The sequence below is a fragment of the Nomascus leucogenys genome, chromosome 1a (assembly GCF_006542625.1).
Source record: "Nomascus leucogenys isolate Asia chromosome 1a, Asia_NLE_v1, whole genome shotgun sequence".
In the NCBI taxonomy this organism is placed as follows: domain Eukaryota; kingdom Metazoa; phylum Chordata; class Mammalia; order Primates; family Hylobatidae; genus Nomascus; species Nomascus leucogenys.
Window position 1 is genome coordinate 84,309,918 of NC_044381.1, and position 21,428 is coordinate 84,331,345.

The 21,428-nt window shown below is 37.6% G+C and overlaps 1 protein-coding gene across 4 annotated transcripts in view; it reads left to right on the top strand.

Moving 5' to 3' along the window:
- MPP5 (membrane palmitoylated protein 5) overlaps window positions 1-19,409 on the top strand; it is a 100,888-nt gene extending 81,479 nt beyond the window's left edge. For 3 of the 4 annotated variants that reach the window (XM_030812433.1, XM_030812432.1, XM_030812431.1), the window contains 6 exons: window positions 181-252; window positions 761-832; window positions 3,569-3,736; window positions 4,405-4,607; window positions 7,283-7,393; window positions 16,384-19,405. In XM_030812433.1, coding sequence (XP_030668293.1) covers window positions 181-252; window positions 761-832; window positions 3,569-3,736; window positions 4,405-4,607; window positions 7,283-7,393; window positions 16,384-16,560 — 803 coding nt within the window. In that variant the 3' untranslated portion in view covers window positions 16,561-19,405. Of the gene's footprint in view, window positions 1-180; window positions 253-760; window positions 833-3,568; window positions 3,737-4,404; window positions 4,608-7,282; window positions 7,394-16,383 lie in introns of all 4 variants that reach the window. The other variant, XM_003263590.2, reaches the window with a different exon arrangement.
- Window positions 19,410-21,428: the final 2,019 nt, after the last annotated feature.

A 21,428-nucleotide genomic window follows, 5' to 3' on the forward strand; every position in this document is an offset into this window, starting at 1 on the left:
ATATTTTAAAAATTTGGAGGCTTACACATCATAGCTGACATTACTCCTGTGTTGGCAAAAGGATTTGGAAGGGAATATAAATGAAGAGATACGTCTAGTGTTTTCCCTTCTTGATTAAAAAAAAAATTCTTATCCTTTTATCTTAAATATTTTACCCTTCTTTTTCTTTCTGCTATTAAGGGAAAAGCTTTCAGCAGCAAAGGGAAGCCATGAAGCAAACTATAGAAGAAGATAAGGAGCCAGAAAAATCAGGTTAGACACTTGTATTTGACATTAGTAAGAGGTTTCTTGGGTCTTCATCTGGAGCCATGTGTAAATCTGCATATTAGAACTGTGAAGAAAGAAGTACTCATGGAAAGAGTGATACAAGAGGCAAAACTGATTATCTCAGAACTGTAAAGAAAGGATAAGATTTAAGTATTAAAGATTATCTGTCTATACTGTGTAGTTAATTGAAAATTGTAAATGCTTTCCTGAAAAACAGTCTTTATACAAACAGTGTAATAAGTATTTATAAAAGTAAGTTAAAAACAAGTTGAGTATGGTGGTTCGCACCTGTAATCTCCGCACTTTGGGAGGCTAAGGCAGGAGGATCGCTTGAGGCCAGGAGTTCAAGACAAGCATGGCCAACATATGGAGACCTCGTTTCTGCAAAAAAATTTAAAGAATGAATGAATGAATAAGTAGAGGTCTTCAATTTGAGTTATGTGGCTTTGTTCAAGGGAACACATTTATAGTTATATCTATGATTGCTCAACAGGAAAACTGTGGTGTGCAAAGAAGAATAAAAAGAAGAGGAAAAAGGTCTTATATAATGCCAATAAAAATGATGGTAAGTTCTACTCTCAGGGATAGGTGGAATTATATCTGAAAGGAGTCTAAATCTAGTCCTGTTTTGCACCTTAATGTTAAATATGTGCTTGAGAAAATCATTTAGTAGAAAATATTTTCTTTTGGAATCCTGTGAGTAAGGCAGTGTTTTGAATTCTGGGGAAAACTGATATAAAAATTCAAGTACTATTTAGCGTATGTAGTATTAAATTGATAGTTTCCTGTAGTTTTTTTCTACTTAAACTCTTTGCAAAAATTATACTTCTAACAAATTCTTACAGAACATACTTGAAGTAAAAAATATGTCCTCTACAATAGCTCATGTCACAGAAGCAACTCATTCCTGAGAACCCACTACCTGCTGGCTAAGTCAGACACACGAGAGAATTTTAGTTTTATTTTGATTGATTGCTAAGATTAAAAAGCTCGAAAGTTGTAGCTTCTCGTAAAATCAAAAGCTCTAATAATGTTGGGCTAGTATTCCCAAGTGACAACAGTCTGCTGGACCTGAGTGATGACTGTTGCACTTATATCAAGCACCTGGTGTCTGGTTTAACAGTTTCTACCACTCCCAGTGTTTTATTAACCCAACCTGATATACTGATTTTATTACCTCCTTAGTTTGTTTTTATGGGCATTTGAGTTTGCTACTTCTGTTTGGTTCACATTAGAAGCAAGCCAAATAATAAAGCAAAGGCATTCCTTCTTATGTAATTTATAAGGCTGTTCTGTCAAGAATTTGAAATATTTGGGAGCAGCATACATTAAACTAATAAAGATATTATAGATCATTATAATATTCCATAAAAGCTAAATGAGATTTGATCAACTTTAATAAATTTTTTTCTAAAATAAATATCCTTTAGTGCTATTTGACAGATTATGTAACTAAAAAGATTTAATGAGTTTTAAATTTTATCCTCTATATTTGTGATTAATATCTCTTTTATTTTTTGAAACAGACTAAAGTTAACGAGTCCAGCTCTAAGAGCTACTGTACTGTAGAAAACGTGGCACATCTGAACCTTATGGATATACACACTAAGACTATAAATGAAAATGCTACCACAGTCTTGATTATACATGTTAGAATGAACTCATTCAGAGAAAATCATTTTGAGAGGAGAAGGAATTACATTTGCTGTTTATGATGATGTCATCATCATGAATATTTTTAAATAAATAACTACAATTCATAATAACTGCTGTATTCCGGGGCAGTAACTATATGATGTTGTTCTCACAAACTCCTTGAGGTTACAGAGTAATAGATTCAAGTTTAGATATTAGGCCAGGCATGGTGGCTCATGCCTGTAATCCCAGCACTTTGGGAGGCCGAGGCGGGCAGATCACGAGGTCAGGAGATCGAGACCATCCTGGCTAACGTGGTGAAACCCCATCTCTACTAAAAAATACAAAAAATTAGCCAGGCGTGGTGGCGGGCGCCTGTAGTCCCAGCTACTCGGGAGGCTGAGGCAGGAGAATGACGTGAACCCAGGAGGCAGAGCTTGCAGTGAGTCGAGATCGCGCCACTGCCCTCCCGCCTGGGCGACAGAGTGAGACTGTCTCAAAAAAAAAAAAAAAAAAAAAAAAGTTTAGATATTAAAGTGATTTGCTGAAATTCTTAACAACTAATACATGATTGGTTGAGCTGCAATTTAAACAAATGTAGTTTGAGCTCCTGCTCTGTGCCAGGCTCTGTGCTGAGTATTGACAAGCCTAAGATGATCCCCTAACCTCATGGAAATAGAGCTGAGGGAGTCTGACTCCACATCTGATGCTCCTTCACAGTCAGGAGAAGTAATATGAGTGAGGACTTGGCAGGCTACTAGTTATCTGCTTTTGTTCTTACCACTTGACAGCTCTGGTTTCATCTGGATTATGGGCTTTAGGAATGTTACCCCACCTGTCATAATTTATACCTCATTTTGATTCATGACTCTGGCTTAGCATTCCAGAGTAAAGTAAACATAAATGCAGAAAGTGGAGATAGCATGCCTGTTTTCAAGTTATACAACTACAGCAGGGGTATCCAATCTTGTGGTTACCCTGGGCCACATTAGAAGAATAGACTGGGTCCACACATAAAATACACTTAACACTAGAGATAGCTGAGCTAAAAAAAAAAAAAGAAAAATTGCAAAACAATCTCACAGTGTTTTAAGAAAGTTTACAAATTTGCATTGGGCCACATTCAAAGCTGTCCTGGGCCGCATGCGGCTCATGGGCCACGGGTTGGACAAGCTTGAACTATAGGAAAGTACTCCAGCTTTCTCTGAAAACACTGGTTATAGCCACTATATGTAAATGTCGGTCTATGCTAGCCGTTGTATTCAGTGTATACATTATGTCTGATTCTTAAAACAACCTTCTTAAGTAGAATATTAATATCTGCATTTTACAAAAATGATGGATATTACTCTTACTAGTTCATTCCCTGGTACCCCATCCTTATGCAAAGTATGGACTGCAAATTAGCTGTTTAATGTAAGGATCAGTATAATTATATTGTATCAGACATTCAAGCATGAATTTTTTATTTCAAATATGAAATAAGATAAAAATTAATAGAAGGAGTATTATATTGTTGTCTGATTCATTTTCATGATACCCTAGCAAGGATATAATGACAATAAATTGTGCTTTTTTCTAATTTTGGGTAAAGATCTATGAGTATTTATATCTTTAATACATGGCCATAATTTTGTCTGAAGGGCTTAACTTTTTTTTCCCAAAGATTATGACAACGAGGAGATCTTAACCTATGAGGAAATGTCACTTTATCATCAGCCAGCAAATAGGAAGAGACCTATCATCTTGATTGGTCCACAGAACTGTGGCCAGAATGAATTGCGTCAGAGGCTCATGAACAAAGAAAAGGACCGCTTTGCATCTGCAGTTCCTCGTAAGTTTGAATGCATTCCCATTTTCCTGTGCTTTTCAATTTACCAGCTCAGAACCTAACTATATCATGTAGGGAAATTTTTTATTCATTTCATTAAAACAGTGTTGTCAGTGAAAGAGGAACTTTGTTTAACCAAATATTTTGACAATTTTTAAATTAAAAATAGTCATTATTAAGAAATTTAAATTTGTCCTTCGAGTATGTGCTAATTATTTTCTAAACAAATTTCATTTTGGGCTCCTTATAATTTCCTGTTCCATAGAGAATCAGTTCCTGCTGCTTTAAAGTGATACGGAAGATAGAAACTTAGGCATAATCTGAAAACAGAAGTTACAAGATTATATAGTACCTAATCTTATGGAAATAAACTTTAGGAGAAGATGAGTAGTAGTGTTTTAAATGCAGGATGAAGTAACTTGAAGTGTAAGCATTAAATGTATTAAGATAATTAAATATAACTATTACTGAGATACTACAAACTCATTTTTGTTCATTTTTCAATCTACAAAAAATAAAAACAATGTTAAACATGTAGGCGCTTAGCATTTTCTCAGTTTATTATTTTATAATCTGTGTTACAAAATAAAAATTCTTTCTGACTAGCAGAATTATCCCCTGTCCTCACTCTAAGCCATGCCCATTATTTTTATCTGATTTTGTTTGCCTAGATACAACCCGGAGTAGGCGAGACCAAGAAGTAGCCGGTAGAGATTACCACTTTGTTTCGCGGCAAGCATTCGAGGCAGACATAGCAGCTGGAAAGTTCATTGAGCATGGTGAATTTGAGAAGAATTTGTATGGAACTAGCATAGATTCTGTACGGCAAGTGATCAACTCTGGCAAAATATGTCTTTTAAGTCTTCGTACACAGGTAAAGCTAGAATTTTGTTTTAGGGTTTGAACTTAGAAGGAATGTCATATAGAGTAACCTAGTGGAAGCTGTATTTTGGTCCAAGAACAGCATGACCTAAGTTCTCATATGGTTTTTCCCACTGATTTGCTATCTGAAATCACACAGGTTGCTAAATCTCTTTCAGTTTCCTCAGAGGGAAAACATATACATACTTACATATACAGGTTGACTATCTCTTACTCAAAATGCTTGAGACCAGAATGTTTTGAATTTCAGAATTTCTCAGATTTTAGAATATTTGCATATATATAATGAGCTATCTTGAGGATAGACCCAAGTCTGAAATGAAATTCATTTATCTTTTATATACACCTTATTTACTTAGCCTGAAGGTAATTTTATTTTTCCTGGGGATATTGAATAAACTGTCGGTTCCTGTGTTTTGACTATGACCCGTCACATGAGGCCAGGGGTGACATTTTCCACTTGTGCCATCATGTCACTGCTCAGAAAGTTTCAGATTTTGCATTTCAGATTTTTGGATTAAAGATGTTCAGCTTGTATATATACTTGTATGTATGTTCTGAAACTTAAAATACAGTAAATATAGTATTGGTAGTACTTTAATTTGAGTCTATAAAAGAATTTCCCTTTTCTGATTCTGATATGAGAAAAATTAGAAAATTTCAAGATTATTTTTTTATTTTTTATTTTTTATTTTTTTTTTGAGACAGAGTCTCGCTCTGTCACCCAGGCTGGAGTGCAGTGGCGCAATCTTGGCTCACTGCAAGCTCCGCCTCCCGGGTTCACGCCATTCTCCTGCCTCAGCCTCCGGAGTAGCTGGGACTACAGGTGCCTGCCACTGCGCCCGGCTAATTTTTTTTTTGTATTTTTAGTACAGATGGGGTTTCACCATGGTCTCGATCTCCTGACCTCGTGATCCACCCGCCTCAGCCTCCCAAAGTGCTGGGATTAGAGGCGTGAGCCACCGTGCCTGGCCTCAAGATTATTTTTATGGTTTAGATGCCATTGTTCAAATATTATCAAGTATCACAGTGAATGCTTGGTTGTAGGAAAATAATGAAACCTCAGTTTCACTTATTTGGCAGACTAAGCAAAAGCGTAAAATTACTAACTAGTGCCTCTTAGCTTTCTATTTAAAATGATAATTTTAGGACGCCAATGTGGGTGGATCACTTGCGTTCAGGAGTTCCTGACCAGCCTGGGCAACATGGCAAAGCCCCATCTTTACCAAAAATTAAAAAAAAATTAGCCAGGTGTGGTGGCATGCACCTGTGGTCCCAGCTACTTGGGAGGCTGGGGTGGGAGAATCGCCTGAGCCAGGGAGGTGGAGATTGCAGTGAGCTGCACTGCACTCCAACCTGGGTGACAGAGTGAGTAGAGTGAGACTCTGTCTGAAAAACAAAAACAAAAAAACAAAACCTAATTTTAGAAACTTGGAGTTTTTAAGAAACTCCAAATGTTATGGAAAATTGTTTAATTTTTGTAGACCATACAGCTTTAGCATACGACTTTCCTTAATGTGGTAGAATCTGCTGCTCATGTCAAATCAGGCAACATAGTCCATGGTCATTAAAGAGATGTACATAAAGGAGAATTGAATCTAAAATGGCTATTCTAAAATAGCAATTAGAGATTTTTGTTTGTGTTTTAGTGGACAAATGCACTTATGCTCTACTATTTCAATTGTAAATTTTTGATTTAGGAGAAGTATACATGTTTTTACTAAATTTCTTTAGAATTCTTTATATTATTTGGGCAAACAGGTTTCTAAAATTCTTATTTCTCCAAAAAAAAGGGCTAACAGATTTTAACAAAGAACTCAGCATATTGTTTTAATCATCTTAATGTTTTTAGATAGCAATGGCATATTCCTATAATCTCCATTTTGATAGCGTGCTTCAGTTTGAGCATACACAGTGATGCATTGGTAACCAAATGAAAACTGCAATCTCCAGATTCAAACATAGTCTACTTTTTCTTAGATGTGCTTTTCTTGAATTGTCTTGCACATGTGAAGTTATGTTCTCTGATTTTGCTTATATTTAGTGTCTGGCACATAGTAAGGCAACTTGTATGATTCTAATTGCTCCAAAACTGATTTTTAATATGGTTATTGTAATCTGTATGTGATCTTATTAGCAAGGTGTTTTAATATCACAGTTGTCATCCTTCAGTATCATTCACTTATATTTCATTACATAAAAGAGCAAGCTAAAATCATATATGTATATAATATATATTATATGTGTATATATACATATATATATATATATATCTTCACGGTATATTCTTACAGTGAATGGTAGGATCTTAAAAATATTGTGGATTGGGCCAGGTGCAGTGGCTCATGCCTATAATCCCAGCACTTTGGGAGACCAAGGCAGGAGCATTGCTTGAGGCCAGGGGTTCAGACCAGCCTGGGCAAAAAAGTAAAAACTTAGCCGGACATGGTGGTGCATGCCTATAGTCCTAGCTATTGGAGATGCTGAGGTGAGAGGGTCACTTGAGTGCAGCAGATTGAGGTTGCAGAGAGCTGTGATCACACCACTGCACTCCAGCCTAGGCAACAGAGCAAGTCCCTTAATCTAATATATATATATCTCCAATCAGTATTATTAGGAAGTAATTAAATGATGCAAATTATTTTAAAAATCAAAATGTCTTTACAGTCATTGAAGACTCTCCGGAATTCAGATTTGAAACCATATATTATCTTCATTGCACCCCCTTCACAAGAAAGACTTCGGGCATTGTTGGCCAAAGAAGGCAAGAATCCAAAGGTAAAGTTTTCACACTATTGTACTATTCCATTGAAGGTAAACATGAAACAGTCCTGGTCTAATTTGTCCTGGTGCTTAAAAGCTACATTAGCTTGAGCTTTCAAACTGATTATTCTTTCTGTAATACTACTTGCCCGAAAATTGCCATGGTTGCCACTGGGTTGGACGATGGCAGCTTTCCAAAGTTGGGGCGTCTACATATGGTAACCTTTGAGCGTCTTCACATGGGTCTATGACATTTCTAGGGAGATGTGACTGCCACCAAAGTTATCAGCCAACTCTTCCGGATTACTGACTTTTCTCTGTAGATACTCCACATTTTCAGGGAGCCAAATTTGAGTGCTCTTGCTTTTCTCTTCTTTTTATCCCACTGAAACTTTATGTTCTGCTTTTTTTCTCCCTTTGGTCTTCTCACATGGTTTGGAACAGAAAAATTTTTTTAAATTATTTTAGATCTATGCTAGATATGATTGAGGTAGTCCATGTCATATTAAACATTAATAATTGACTGGTAACATATGTTATTAATAAGAAAGCATTGACTTTTTATTTAAGTATGTAAGATGATAACTGTCAAGTGACTTACTATATGAGTAACATGTTCTTCCTTGTTTTTTTGCTTATTTATTAAATAGAGCTACTTTTGAGAGTACTCACTCAGATTGCCTCATTTCATTGACTATACCTTTAAGTCTCCTTAAAGATAGTCATTAAAAGCATATTTACACTCCTTTCTTTTGATTCTGTTTTTTGTTTTTTTGTTTTGTTTTGTTTTGGTCGTTGTTGTTTTGAGATAGGGTCTTACTCTATTGCCCAGGCTGGAGTGTAGTGGCATGTTCATGGCTCACTGCAGGTGCAGACTCTGGGCCCACGCGATCCTCTTACCCCAGCCTGTCCAAGTGGCTGGGACTATAGCCATGCACCACCATGCCTGGCTAATTTTTTATGTATTTTGTAGAGACAGGGTCTTGTTATGTTGCCAGGTTGGTATTGAACTCCTGGCCTCAAGAAACCCTCATTTCTGCCTCGGCCTCCCAAAATGCTTGGATTGCAGGTGTAAGCTACCACGCCCAGCCTTCCTTTCATTTTTTTTTTTTTTTTTTTTTTTTTTTTTTTTTTTTTTTTTTGAGACTGAGTCTTGCTCTGTCGCCCAGGCTGGAGTGCAGTAGCGCAATCTCGGCTGACTGCAAACTTCGCCTCCCAGGTTCATGCCATTCTCCTGCCTCAGCCTCTCGAGCAGCTGGGACTACAGGCACCCACCATCACGCCTGGCTAATTTTTTTGTATTTTTAGTAGAGACAGGATTTCACCATGTTAGCCAGGATGGGCTTGATCTCCTGACCTTGTGATCTGCCCGCCTTGGCCTCCCAAAGTGCTGGGATTACAGGCGTGAGCCACCGGACCCAGCCTCCTTTCATTCTTGACTGTCCACCACAACACCTTAACCCTTCCTCTTCCTCTTCACCCTCCAAAATATCTTTTTTCACTCATGTCTACTTAACATTTCTTAATCTACATGTGAGGTAGTAATTTTTAATGTCTTAGGCTACAGACATCAGGGGCTTTCACATCCTACATGATGAGCATAATTCTGGTTGCTTTGTCTAGGCTAAGTAGGCTAGCTGGTTAAAGTAGAGCTGCACCGCTTTTTCATTTCCGCCATATACCTACAAATTCATAAGTAACTGGGGTCAGAGTATTTGTTGTCCATAGCACTTAGAATGATACAAAGGAAATAGGCAGCATGGTCACTGGCTGTTCTTGAGGAGGATCACGATATAACAAAAGAAACGAGATTAATACTGTGTAAAATTTAGTGTCCAATAACTACTTTGGTAGAACAGAAATTCCATGGTTGTTCAAGGAAAAGGATGAACACTAAGGACCACAGTGTACTCCATTCTTCCTGTTCAGCCTAATTTTCTACTTCCTAACATGCACACTTATTTCTTTTTAGGCTATCTTTTTTTCCAACAAGGATTTGCTATCACATGAAGGGCCAGAGACCATTCCAAAACATGTTAAGCATCTTTTTTTTTTTTTGAGACGGAGTCTCACTCTGTCACCCAGGCTGGAATGCAGTGGCGCAATCTTGGCTCACTGCAACCTCCACCTCCTGGGTTCGAGCTATTCTCCTGGCTCAGCCTCCCGAGTAGCTGGGATTACAGGCGCCTGCCACCACGCCTGGCACTTTTTTTTTCTTTTTTTTTTATATTTTTAGTAGAGACCGGGTTTCACCGTGTTAGCCAGGATGGTCTCGATCTCGTGACCTCGTGATCCGGCCTCCTCGGCCTCCCAAAGTACTGGGATTACAGGCGTGAGCCACCGTGCCTGGCCAGCATCTTTCTTTTGGTTGGTCTCTGGCAGTGTTCTAATGGAATTTTTATCTACTTCACTTTGAATTGGCCATCCTAAATTTTCAATTTAGGTCTGATTTTTTTTTTTTTTTTTTTTTTTTTTTTTTTGAGAGGAGATTCTATATGTCACCCAGACTAGAGTGCTGTGGCATGATCATAGTCACTGCAAGCCTTGAACTCCTGGACTCAAGTGACCCTCCCATCTCAGTCCTATAAGCTGGGACTTTAGGCATGTGCCACAGGTCCTAGCTTATACATATTTTTAAAGCAGTAAGTTGATCAGTACCAAAATGTTTTAACAATATGCAATATATTTGATTTTTTTAATTAGAACTTTATGGTTCTTTTACTTTGCTGAAGTATATTTTACATACAATAAATAACATGCATTTTAGTTGTATAATTCAGCAAGTTTTGGAAATGTATACCTGTGTAACCACCATGCCAATCAAGATTTAGAACATTTCTATCACTCTAGATAGTTTTCTTATGCCCCTTTGAAGTTAATATCCCTCCATTCTTTCTTTCTGGCAACCACTAATCTGCTTTCTGTCACTATAGATTTGTTTGATCTGTTCTAGAAGTTCATATAAATAGAAGCATACCGTTTGTTAAAGTTTGTGTCTGGCTTTTGATCAACATGTTTTTGAGATTGATCTGTGTTGCATCTAACAGCAGTTCATTCCCTCTTAATGCTGAGTAATATACCACAATTTATCCATTCTTCAGTTAAAAAATATTTGGATAAAATTTTGAGGGCCGGGCACAGTGGCTCATGCCTGTAATCCCAGCACTTTGGGAGGCTGAGGTGGGCAGATCACTTGAGGTCAGGAGTTCAAGACCAGCCTGGCTAACATAGTGAAACCCCGTCTCTACTAAAAATACAAAAATTAGCCGGGTGTGGTGGCATGCACCTGTAATCCCAGCTACTTGGGAGGCTGAGGCCGGAGAATAACTTGAACCCGGGAGGTGGAGGTTGCAGTGAGCCGGGATTGTGCCACTGCACTCCTGCCTGGGCAACAGAGTGAGACTCAGAAAAAAAGAAAAAAAATTTTTTGAGCTAGTATGACTAAAGCTGCTCTAAACAATCATATAGCCTTTTTGTGGACATATGTTTTCATTTCTTTCGAATGAACACCTAGGAGTAGAATTGCTGGATCAAGTGAGATAAATGTATGCTTTAACTGTATAAAAAACTGCTAAACTGTTTTTAGTTTACTAAATTGATACAAAAGGTGGGATGCAGTGGCTCACACCTGTAATCCCAGCATTTTGAGAGGCCAAGGAGGACGGATCATATTTTTTTTTTTCTGGGGTTAGGTGGGGGGAGGTTTTAAATGTATTTTTATTTTATTTTTTTTCTTATTTTTTTATTATACTTTAAGTTCTAGGGTACATGTGCACAACATGCAGGTTGGTTACGTATGTATACATGTGCCATGTTGGTGTGCTGCACCCGTTAACTTGTCATTTACATTAGGTATATCTCCTAATGCTATCCCTCTCCCCTCCCCCCTCCCCATACCCCACAACAGGCCCCAGTGTGTGATGTTCCCCACCCTGTGTCCTGGTGTTCTCATTGTTCAATTCCCACCTATGAGTGAGAACATGCGGTGTTTGGTTTTCTGTCCTTGTGATAGTTTGCTCAGAATGATGGTTTCCAGCTTCATCCATGTCCCTACAAAAGACATGAACTCATCCTTTTTTATGGTTGCATAGTATTCCATGGTGTATATGTGCCACATTTTCTTAATCCAGTCTATCATTATTTTGGGTTGGTTCCAAGTCTTTGCTATTGTGAATAGTGCTGCAATCAACATACGTGTGCATGTGTCTTTATAGCAGCATGATTTATAATCCTTTGGGTATATACCCAGTAATGGGATGGCTGGGTCAAATGGTATTTCTAGTTCTAGATCCTTGAGGAATCACCACACTGTCTTCCACAATGGTTGAACTAGTTTACAGTCCCACCAACAGTGTAAAAGTGTTCCTATTTCTCCACATCCTTTCCAGCACCTGTTGTTTCTGACTTTTTAATGATTGCCATTCTAACTGGTGTGAGATGGTATCTCATTGTGGTTTTGATTTGCATTTCTTTGATGGCCAGTGATGATGAGCATTTTTTCATGTGTCTGTTGGCTGCATGAATGTCTTCTTTTGAGAAGTGTCTGTTCTTATCCTTTGCCCACTTTTTGATGGGGTTGTTTGATTTTTTCTTGTAGATTTGTTTAAGTTCTTTGTAGATTCTGGATATTAGCCCTTTGTCAGATGGGTAGATGGTAAAAATTTTCTCCCATTCTGTAGGTTGCCTGTTCACTCTGATGGTAGTTTCTTTTGCTGTGCAGAAGCTCTTTAATTAGATCCCATTTGTCAATTTTGGGTTTTTTTTACCATTGCTTTTGGTGTTTTAGTCATGAAGTCCTTGCCCATGCCTATGTCCTGAATAGTATTGCCTAGGTTTTCTTCTAGGGTTTTTATGGTTTTAGGTCTAACATTTAAGTCTTTAATCCATCTTGAATTAATTTTTGCATAAGGTGTAAGGAAGGGATCCAGTTTCAGCTTTCTACATATGGCTAGCCAGTTTTGTCAGCACCGTTTATTAAATAGGGCATCCTTTCCCCATTTCTTGTTTTTGTCTGGCTTGTCAAAGATCAGATGGTTGTAGATGTGTGGTATTATTTCTGAGGGCTCTGTTCTGTTCCATTGGTCTATATCTCTGTTTTGGTTACTGTAGCCTTGTAGTATAGTTTGAAGTCAGGTAGCATGATGCCTCCAGCTTTGTTCTTTTGGCTTAGGATTGTCTTGGCAATGTGGGCTTTTTTGGTTCCATATGAATTTTAAAGTAGTTTTTTCCAATTCTGTGAAGAAAGTCATTGGTAGCTTGATGGGGATGGCATTGAATCTACAAATTACCTTGGGCAGTATGGCCATTTTCACAATATTGATTCTTCCCATCCATGAGCATGGAATGTTCTTCCATTTGTTTATATCCTCTTTTATTTGGTTGAGCAGTGGTTTGTAGTTCTCCTTGAAGAGGTCCTTCACATCCCTTGTAAGTTGGATTCCTAGGTATTTTATTCTCTTTGAAGCAATTGTGAATGGGAGTTCACTCATGTTTGGCTCTCTGTTTGTTATTGGTATATAGGAATGCTTGTGATTTTTGCACATTGATTTTGTATCCCGAGACTTTGCTGAAGTTGCTTATCAACTTAAGGAGATTTTGGGCTGAGACGGTGGAGTTTTCTAAATGCACAATCATGTCATCTGCAAACAGGGACAATTTGACTTCCTCTTTTCCTAATTGAATACCCTTTATTTCTTTCTCCTGCCTGATTGCCCTGGCCAGAACTTCCAACACTATGTTGAATAGGAGTGGTGAGAGAGGGCATCCCTGTCTTGTGCCAGTTTTCAAAGGGAATGCTTCCAGTTTTTGCCCATTCAGTATGATATTGGCTGTGGGTTTGTCATCAATAGCTCTTATTATTTTGAGATATGGCGGACGGATCACTGGAGGCCAGGAGTTCGAGACCAGCCTGGGCAACATAGTGAACTCCTGTCTCTACTAAAAATATAAAAAAAATTAGCCGGGCATGGTGTGCACGCCTGTGGTACTGGCTACTCAAGAGGCTGAGTTCGTGCCACTGCACTCCAGCCTGGGCAACACAGCAAGACTTGGTCTCAAAAAATAAATAAATAAATAAATAAATAAATAAATAAATAAATAAAGATAGATAGATAGAAACTAAGAAGGTGATGGTGTTACTCACTGGATGCAAAGTGTAACCAACCAGTTAATGTAATTGTACTCTGAATCTGTTCTTCTAGTATTGTGAAAGAATGGGTATTGGCATAAAGATGTGATTTTTTTCTTGTATGTATTGTTAAAGTCACAGAAAATCATCTATATTGTGGTAAGAGAGAATATATGCCAGACAAATGCTCTGCTGTCTGTCAGAAAGAGAAAGACACAATCTGGAACCAGGAAAGAAATAATAATAATAATAATTATTATTATTATCAAAAGGAATAATCAAACACTTTAGCAAAAGAAATAAGTCAGAGGGCATTTGTCTTTATTGTCTCTTTTCTATTTAATTCATTTCTTTTTATGCTTTCTTTGACTATAATTTGCACTTGCTGTAGTTTCTGAAGATGAATGCTTAATTTTTAAACTCTTCTTCTTTTCAAATATAGGCATCGGAAATTATAAATTTCCCTCGAAACAGTTCTTTAGTTGCATCCCATAAGTTTTGAGATTGTATTTTTGTTACCGTTTTGTTAGAAATATTTTCTAATTTCCCTTCATTTTTTTTTTGAGACGGAGTTTCGCTCTTACTGCCCAGGCTGGCGTGCAGTGGAACTATGTCTGCTCACTGCAACCTCCGCCTCCCGGGTTCAAGCAATTCTCTTGCCTCAGCCTCCCTAGTAGCTGGGATTATAGGCATGCACCACCACGCCCAGCTAATTTTGTATTTTTAGTAGAGACAGGGTTTCTCCATGTTGGTCTGGCTGGTCTCGAACTCCCGACCTCAGGTGATCCACCTGCCTCAGCCTTCCAAAGTGCTGGGATTACAGGCATGAGCCCCTGCACCCAGCTCCCTTGTTTTTTTCTTTAACACGAGTTATTTAGAAGTATGTTATGTAATTTCCACCTATTTGGAGATGGAAAAAAAATTTTAACTGATTTATAATTCCAGGTGGTCAGACCCTGAAAGATGTCAGTCTTTTCAAATTTGTTGAGCCTTATTTTATGGCCCAACATCTGTTCTTTCTTGGTAAATGTTCCGTGCACACCGGTTAGGATGTGTATTCCACAGTTTTTGGTGTAGAGGATGGTGTATCTGATTGTATTTATTCCACTTAAGTTTTTTTCTCCTTTGATACTTCTTTTTCTTTTTTTTGAGACAGAGTCTTGCTCTGTCGCCCAGGCTGGAGTGCAGTGGCACAATCTTGGTTCACTGCAACCTCCGCTTCCTGGGTTCAAGTGATTGTCATGCCTCGGCCTCCTGAGTAGCTGGGATTACAGATGTGCACCATCACGCCCGGCTAATTTTTGTATTTTTAATAGAGATGGGGTTTTGCCCTGTTGGCCAGGCTGGTCTCAAGCTCCTGGCCTCATGTGATCTGCCTACCTCGGCCTCCCAACGTGCTGAGATTACAGGTGGGAGCCCCTGCGCTGGTATTGGTATTTCTAATAGTGCTTTATTACTCAATGATAGAAGTGCTGAAGTAAAAACAAATTTTCAATTTTAACTCTGTAAAATTGTGCTAGCTAAGAAAATGATGGTTTTACAAAATGTAACCAACCAGTTATCTAATTGCATTCTGAATCTCTGAATCTGTTCTGCTAGTATGGAGGCCTGAGAGTGGCTATCTAGCAGTATGAACTTATTGTCAGTTTTGCCGAGTTCAGCTAAAAATTTTGAGCTAAAACATTTTGTTTCATCTTAGTTGTGGATTGTAATTTGAAAGAGAACTTCAGACATGAAGTACTAAATAAGTGATATAAGCCATTTTGGCACAAAATGAAATAACAATGCCTTAAATTTGATAAAAACTAGGTGGATTGGGGCTTTAGCATTTTCATTTCAACTACAATACCACAAAGTTTCAGTTCTCTGTGGAGTCCTAGAATGTTCTTCCAATAATCTGGAGCTTATGATAGACATAAGTTTTAGCAAAAATGTGTGTTCAGTTACAGCGGTGAAGTAGATTCCCTGATGGGAACAAAGGATTCTGTGTGCCATATGCAGATGTACAACATTCCAGAATGAGAATTAGAGAGTCATGCAAGAAACTGCCTCAGGACAAGCCAGAGTTGTCATATTTTTAATATGTTTTCTTACTGTTACAGAAGTTCAAACAGTTGAATGATATAAACTGTTTTGTACTATGGGTCCAATATAGTATTGATGTGTGACTTTTATATCTGAGACATTTTGTCTTGAGTTTGAGTTAGTTGTCTTCATTGGCAGGGGTGAGTTGAGGTGAGTTTCACTTTCTTGAACACATGTGCCTGATAGTTAGAGGGTTCAGGATAAGTTTTGCACATAGCCTTGCTGCCTGCTTATCTTTGTAAAATGGCCCTTTCCTTCAGTCAGTATTTTAAAGCAGGCTGCTCTATAGTTTCCCAAACTCTGGTAGGATACTTTTAACTCTCTGCAGCAGATAGTATAGGGCAAGGGCTCTTTACTAGAGCCAAAAGTAAATGGCATTTTAGGTCCTTGCTCCAACCAGAAAGGTTCACTCCATATTACAGAAGATGTTACTATTAGGAAGAGGTATAACTAGTGTCCTAGAATGTTTGAAAACAAATGTTTGTAGGGAACAGTGTTGTGTTCTTGAAGCTTGTAGTTTTGTTGGTGAGATAAGACAAAATATGTGAAAACCTAAATAGTGGTATAAAACAGGATATATTGAGTCCCAGATGGTTCATAATGTGAGTCCTGAAGATGCCAAAGCAAAGGAAACCATTGTGGCCGTGACAGGGTTGGAAAGGAGCTCCTGAGGTTGAGAGAGACAGAAGGAAAGCTTTGAAGGTCACTCCTTGTTCTTTGGCCATCTCTGACTCATCCTATATTATTTGGTTAGGAAAGGAATTGTCTCACAGTTTTTATCTTCTGTTTGCAGCCTGAAGAGTTGAGAGAAATCATTGAGAAGACAAGAGAGATGGAGCAGAACAATGGCCACTACTTTGATACGGCAATTGTGAATTCCGATCTTGATAAAGCCTATCAGGAATTGCTTAGGTTAATTAACAAACTTGATACTGAACCTCAGTGGGTACCATCCACTTGGCTGAGGTGAAAGAAACATCCATTCTGTGGCATGTTGGACTTGATCTGGCAAAAACTGCCAATAGGAAGATTGCCCGACATTGCAGCAAGATTGAGGATAAGATGGAAGGCAGCAGTATAAACTGTAGATCTGTTCTTAGATCTCTTGATTAGTGAGAGGACGGTTCCCTTAGGCAGTTTGTGCACAGCATCCTTTATTCTCTATACATGGCTTTAGCGGTTCTTGCCTCATTTTGGGATTCTAAACGGAAGCTTTCAACAGAGCATTCCATTTTATCCTGTTAAAACCTTTTGTTTTCACCTAAACCCTTTCTGCTTAGTTGTATCTCTGTGAAAAACTTGTATACACAAGTGTCTATGTCTCGCACAAATATGAATGTGATTACACTTAAGTGTTAAATCATTAACACTTAAATGACTTCATTGGGAATATCGAGCAGAGGGACTGTGTTTTGCACTGGGAAAGGCAGTATTTGCTTAGGAGACTAATTTAGTCATCAGAGATACTTTCCTAAAAAGGAAAAATAAAAAACAAAATGGTGCCACTTTGGGTTGAAGCTACTTTGTTAGGCTTGAATTCATTTATATGTCTTTTGATTCTTAAAAAAACAAAAAACATTCCATTAGAAGCACCAGTTTTTTTGCTCAAACTTTGTGGATCAGACTCTACACTCAACATACGCTAATCTACTTAAAGGTATACAGAATATGCTGATCTTTTTAAAATTACGATTTCCTGAATTTTTTTCTTAAGTCGTCTCAACTGATTTACTAACTTAGCTTCCCTTCCCTCATCTGCATAGTATAATAGAATGTATGTTACACTTTTATGAATGGCAGGTGTTCATTATAATCTGTATTGACTGTTAAAAAGTTTCTTCCTCATGATGCTAATAGTTTTTTGTATACATGGGAGGATAGCACATTTGACAGTTTTTGCATTTTTATGTATGAGCACAGTATCCTATGACTGTGCTACATATATATAGGTGATAAACTGGAATTCTGTTGATGAATATAGCTGCTGTACTATATATTACTATTTAATAGATCAACAAATGGTCATTGAAAATACTTGTTTAGCATTAGAATAAAATTATATATGTCCTTGGGAAATATTATGACAATTGACTTTAAGATCAAAAGGAAAGGAAGACCTGAAAGTCATTTGAACATTTTAGGAAAAGAATATTGGAGAGAAAAAGGTATTAAATATATAGAAATAGGTTTTTAACCTAACAAGGTCTGCCTCTTATGACCAGAATGCAACAGCTTGGTAAATAATAAAAGAAACATTTAAGCTAATAGCATTTTTGTACTGTCTCTATAGCTGTAGCTTTAAAATTCAACGTGTGTAACTGGCATGGAAACTTAATTTGCAGTCTTTTCAAGCCTTTAGGATAGTGTGATGTGTAACAAACAACCTCAAATGTGAATGCCTTGATTTTATTTTTATGGTGACTTTAGCTACAGCATTTCCTATTCCCAGAGCTAAACACTGGAGTAATACTGACATCATTTAATTTAACATAAGCAATTATGTTTAAGGAGTAATTTGTGTCATGTATATATTTGATTTTTTTCCTCTTCTACATAATTTTATTTGAACAAATGTAGACAGTTTATATGTCGCCTTTTTCTGTTCAAATTTGCATGGCCTATTAAGTTGGCTGGAGAGTGTTTTATATGGAAATATTTTCAAGATAATGTTCCTTAGGAAGAAAGAGGGAAGGAATGCCATACATACTGTCTCTTCAGATCTGAAATACTCCAGTTTAGAGCCAGGAAAATTCACATGTCACAACAATTTTTAGCATTAAAAAATAAGGAATATACTTAGCACTTAATCTTATCAGTTTTCCAGTTTACTTCTCAGGAATGAAGTGTAGTCTGTGGTTAACAATGGAGTTTTGTGATCTGCTTATTGTAACTGACAACTGTTTTCAACTCCAAGAGCTAAACTAAACTATTGGCAGTTCATGTTAAGTTACAGTGAGGGTATAGGTAGTGTCAGTGAGTGGCTCTTGTGCCCGCTGTAGACATTAGGCCTGCACTAGGGCCATGTGCTGTCAAGATTCAGGAACATGGCTTTAACAAGCAGATCTTGTATCAAGGCAGAGGCCATGCCATGCCATACTTTTAGGAAGACTGAGATGATAAATATTTCAAGGTCAGTGAAGTCCTATCACTCTCCCCTTCCTCATCAGCAATGGTAGATAGAAATGTCCCAAACTTTTCTAAATCCTAGTGATGAGGATGTGCTGATATTCAACATAGTCCTTAAAGTGAAAACTGAGGCGGACGTTGTTGCTGACCTCCACAAAAGAATATGGAAAAAAGCCTTGCTGTACACCTAGTTGTACAGCCAATCTGGCCAATTCCATTTCCTGTCCTTCTGTGGTTCTGACTGGAGACCCCAGTGTGGGGGAGGTCTTACCCATTTAATATAGAAATGATATCAATAACTAATGCTATGTACTTGGAAAATCCAAATAAGTAAGTGTTAGGTTGGTGCGTATCTTTATTTCTCAAATTTTCGTTGTCAGAACAAATGGAAGGAGATTATTATTTAGACTAATCCAGATTTGCTTTCTATGAAAATCTAATGTCTGGATCATCTTCCTTTTCTCATGGCCTAAGAAATAAATATCGAGAAGGAATGATTTGAATGTAATTTTGTGAATGTGTGGAAAATATAAAGCAGGGATTTAGCCTTAATAAAGGTAACCTTCTGACATCTGTTGTTAATCCCCCTTTGTACTCTTATCCTGTGTCTGCACTCTGTTATTTTGAGATGTCATACTGTACACTGTATTGTAAAAATAAAAAGTAAAATTATATTTCAACTTTTAAAAGCCACTGAGCAATTTCTCTTGCTATTTGCTCGGCCACTCAAGGTTTCCACACATGCAAAGACCACCCTCCTCTTCAAGTTTTTGCCAAAAGCAAGACCATTGGATCCTCCAGGTACAACACAAAATACCTTTTGATTTGTTCTTTACAGAGGGGTAGTGCCCCCTGTTGGTGCAGATATAGGTAGGTCCTGTTTCCTTAATTATTAAAACCAACAACTAAGTGTATTAAAGATGCACAACTCAAGGCTGTGAACTTGAAAGTTTTCTGGAGAAGGAGGTATGTAATACTCAGGCAAATGGACCTTATGTGCAGCCTGGGATTTGAGGACACTGAGGCAGCATGTGAATTGTTGGCAAATATATAACATACTTTGTTTCTCCATTCTTCATTTTTTTTCTGCTGTACATCTCCCAAAGGTCATAAATCATACACCAACAAAAAGTTTCTTACATATATACACCTGCCACCGCAGTTCAGCTTTCCATTCCTATTCCTGATCTATATTCTTCTCCTATGTTTCAGATAACTCTGACTCCACATAACAAATTATGTGTCGTTTTCTTGATTTCTTTTTAACAAATGCTAAACTATAAAATCATCTGCACTTTTGTAAGTATTTTAACCAAGGCCAGTACATTCCAGGACTTTAAGAAGCCATAAGAGAAATCTAGGATCCTTTGGCTTGTTGCTTTGTATTTAATTTACCTCGATGTGGAAAACCACTAATCTGGATCCCCACTTCAAACTAATTTTTGCCTCCTAGAAAGGCAGTACGTAATTCTTAAAATATAAAGAGCAAATTAAATCAAATCATACTTGACTTGCATTCCAGCTGTGCGCTTTGACTTGTCAAAGTCTCAATTTCCTCATCTGCAAAGTGGAGATGGTAGAAGTTAACAGTTCAGCAGGATGCTGGGAAGACGAAATGTTAAAGTTACCTATTTTTAAAGTACTTGTTGTTGGTTTTCCAGTCATTACTGAATTTACACTGTACCTAAGATTTTATCCTGTGAGCAGCAACCAGATTTCCTAAGTATCAGCTTCTCCAGAACAGTCCCAATGTCTTTAAATACCCAAAGTTTGAAATATAGATGAAACAGAAAGGAAAAGTTAGGGTGTAAAAACTCTGAAGGTAGACTGCTTAGACTTAAATTCTGGATTTGCTACTTTCTAGCTTTTTAACTTAAGACTACTCAAGTTTCCTGTGTCTCCCATTTTTCCTCTGTAAAATAGGGGGTTAAAATAATATGTGCCTCTTATGGTTGTTGTAATGAAGTAATATAAACAAAATACTTAATACCAGTGCCTGGCACATAACTAAGACCTGCTATTTTATAGGAGATGTTAAATGCTTGCAAAATCATTTAGTACTTTAAAACTGCCTAGACTGGCTGGGCACGGTGGCTTATGCCTGTAATCCCAGCACTTTGGGGGGCCGAGGCGGGCAGATTACTTGAGGTCAGGAGTTCAAGACCAGCCTGGCCAACATGGTGAAACCCCATCTCCACTAAAAATATAAAAATTAGCCAGGCATGGTGGCGCATACCTGTAATCCCAGCTACTCAGGAAGACTGAAGCAGGAGACTCTCTTGAATTGAGGAGGCGGACGTTGCAGTGAACTGATGTTGCTGCCACTGCACTCTAGCCTGGGCTACAGAATGAGTGAGACTCTGTTTCAAAAAAAAAAAAAGAAAAACTACCTGGACTGTGATGTCACTTGATTAAAATACAATATTAATAAAGACAGTGTCACAATTTCAGAACTAAGCATTATTCCATGGCTAATCATGTCAAAAATGCCTGGAAATGGTTGCAAGAAAGACTGAGTAATCATGGATGGTTCATGCCAAATCGAACAGTACTAAAAACCTCAGACACCTGATGTGGCCATTCAAATGCTTCATTTTCATATATGAAAGCAAGTTTTTATCGCTTATAAATAGTAAAAAGTTACCTTATTTCTTACTCTAAAATAGGAACTAGTTATTTTTCTTAATTAGCAAATAAGGAAGTATTATAATG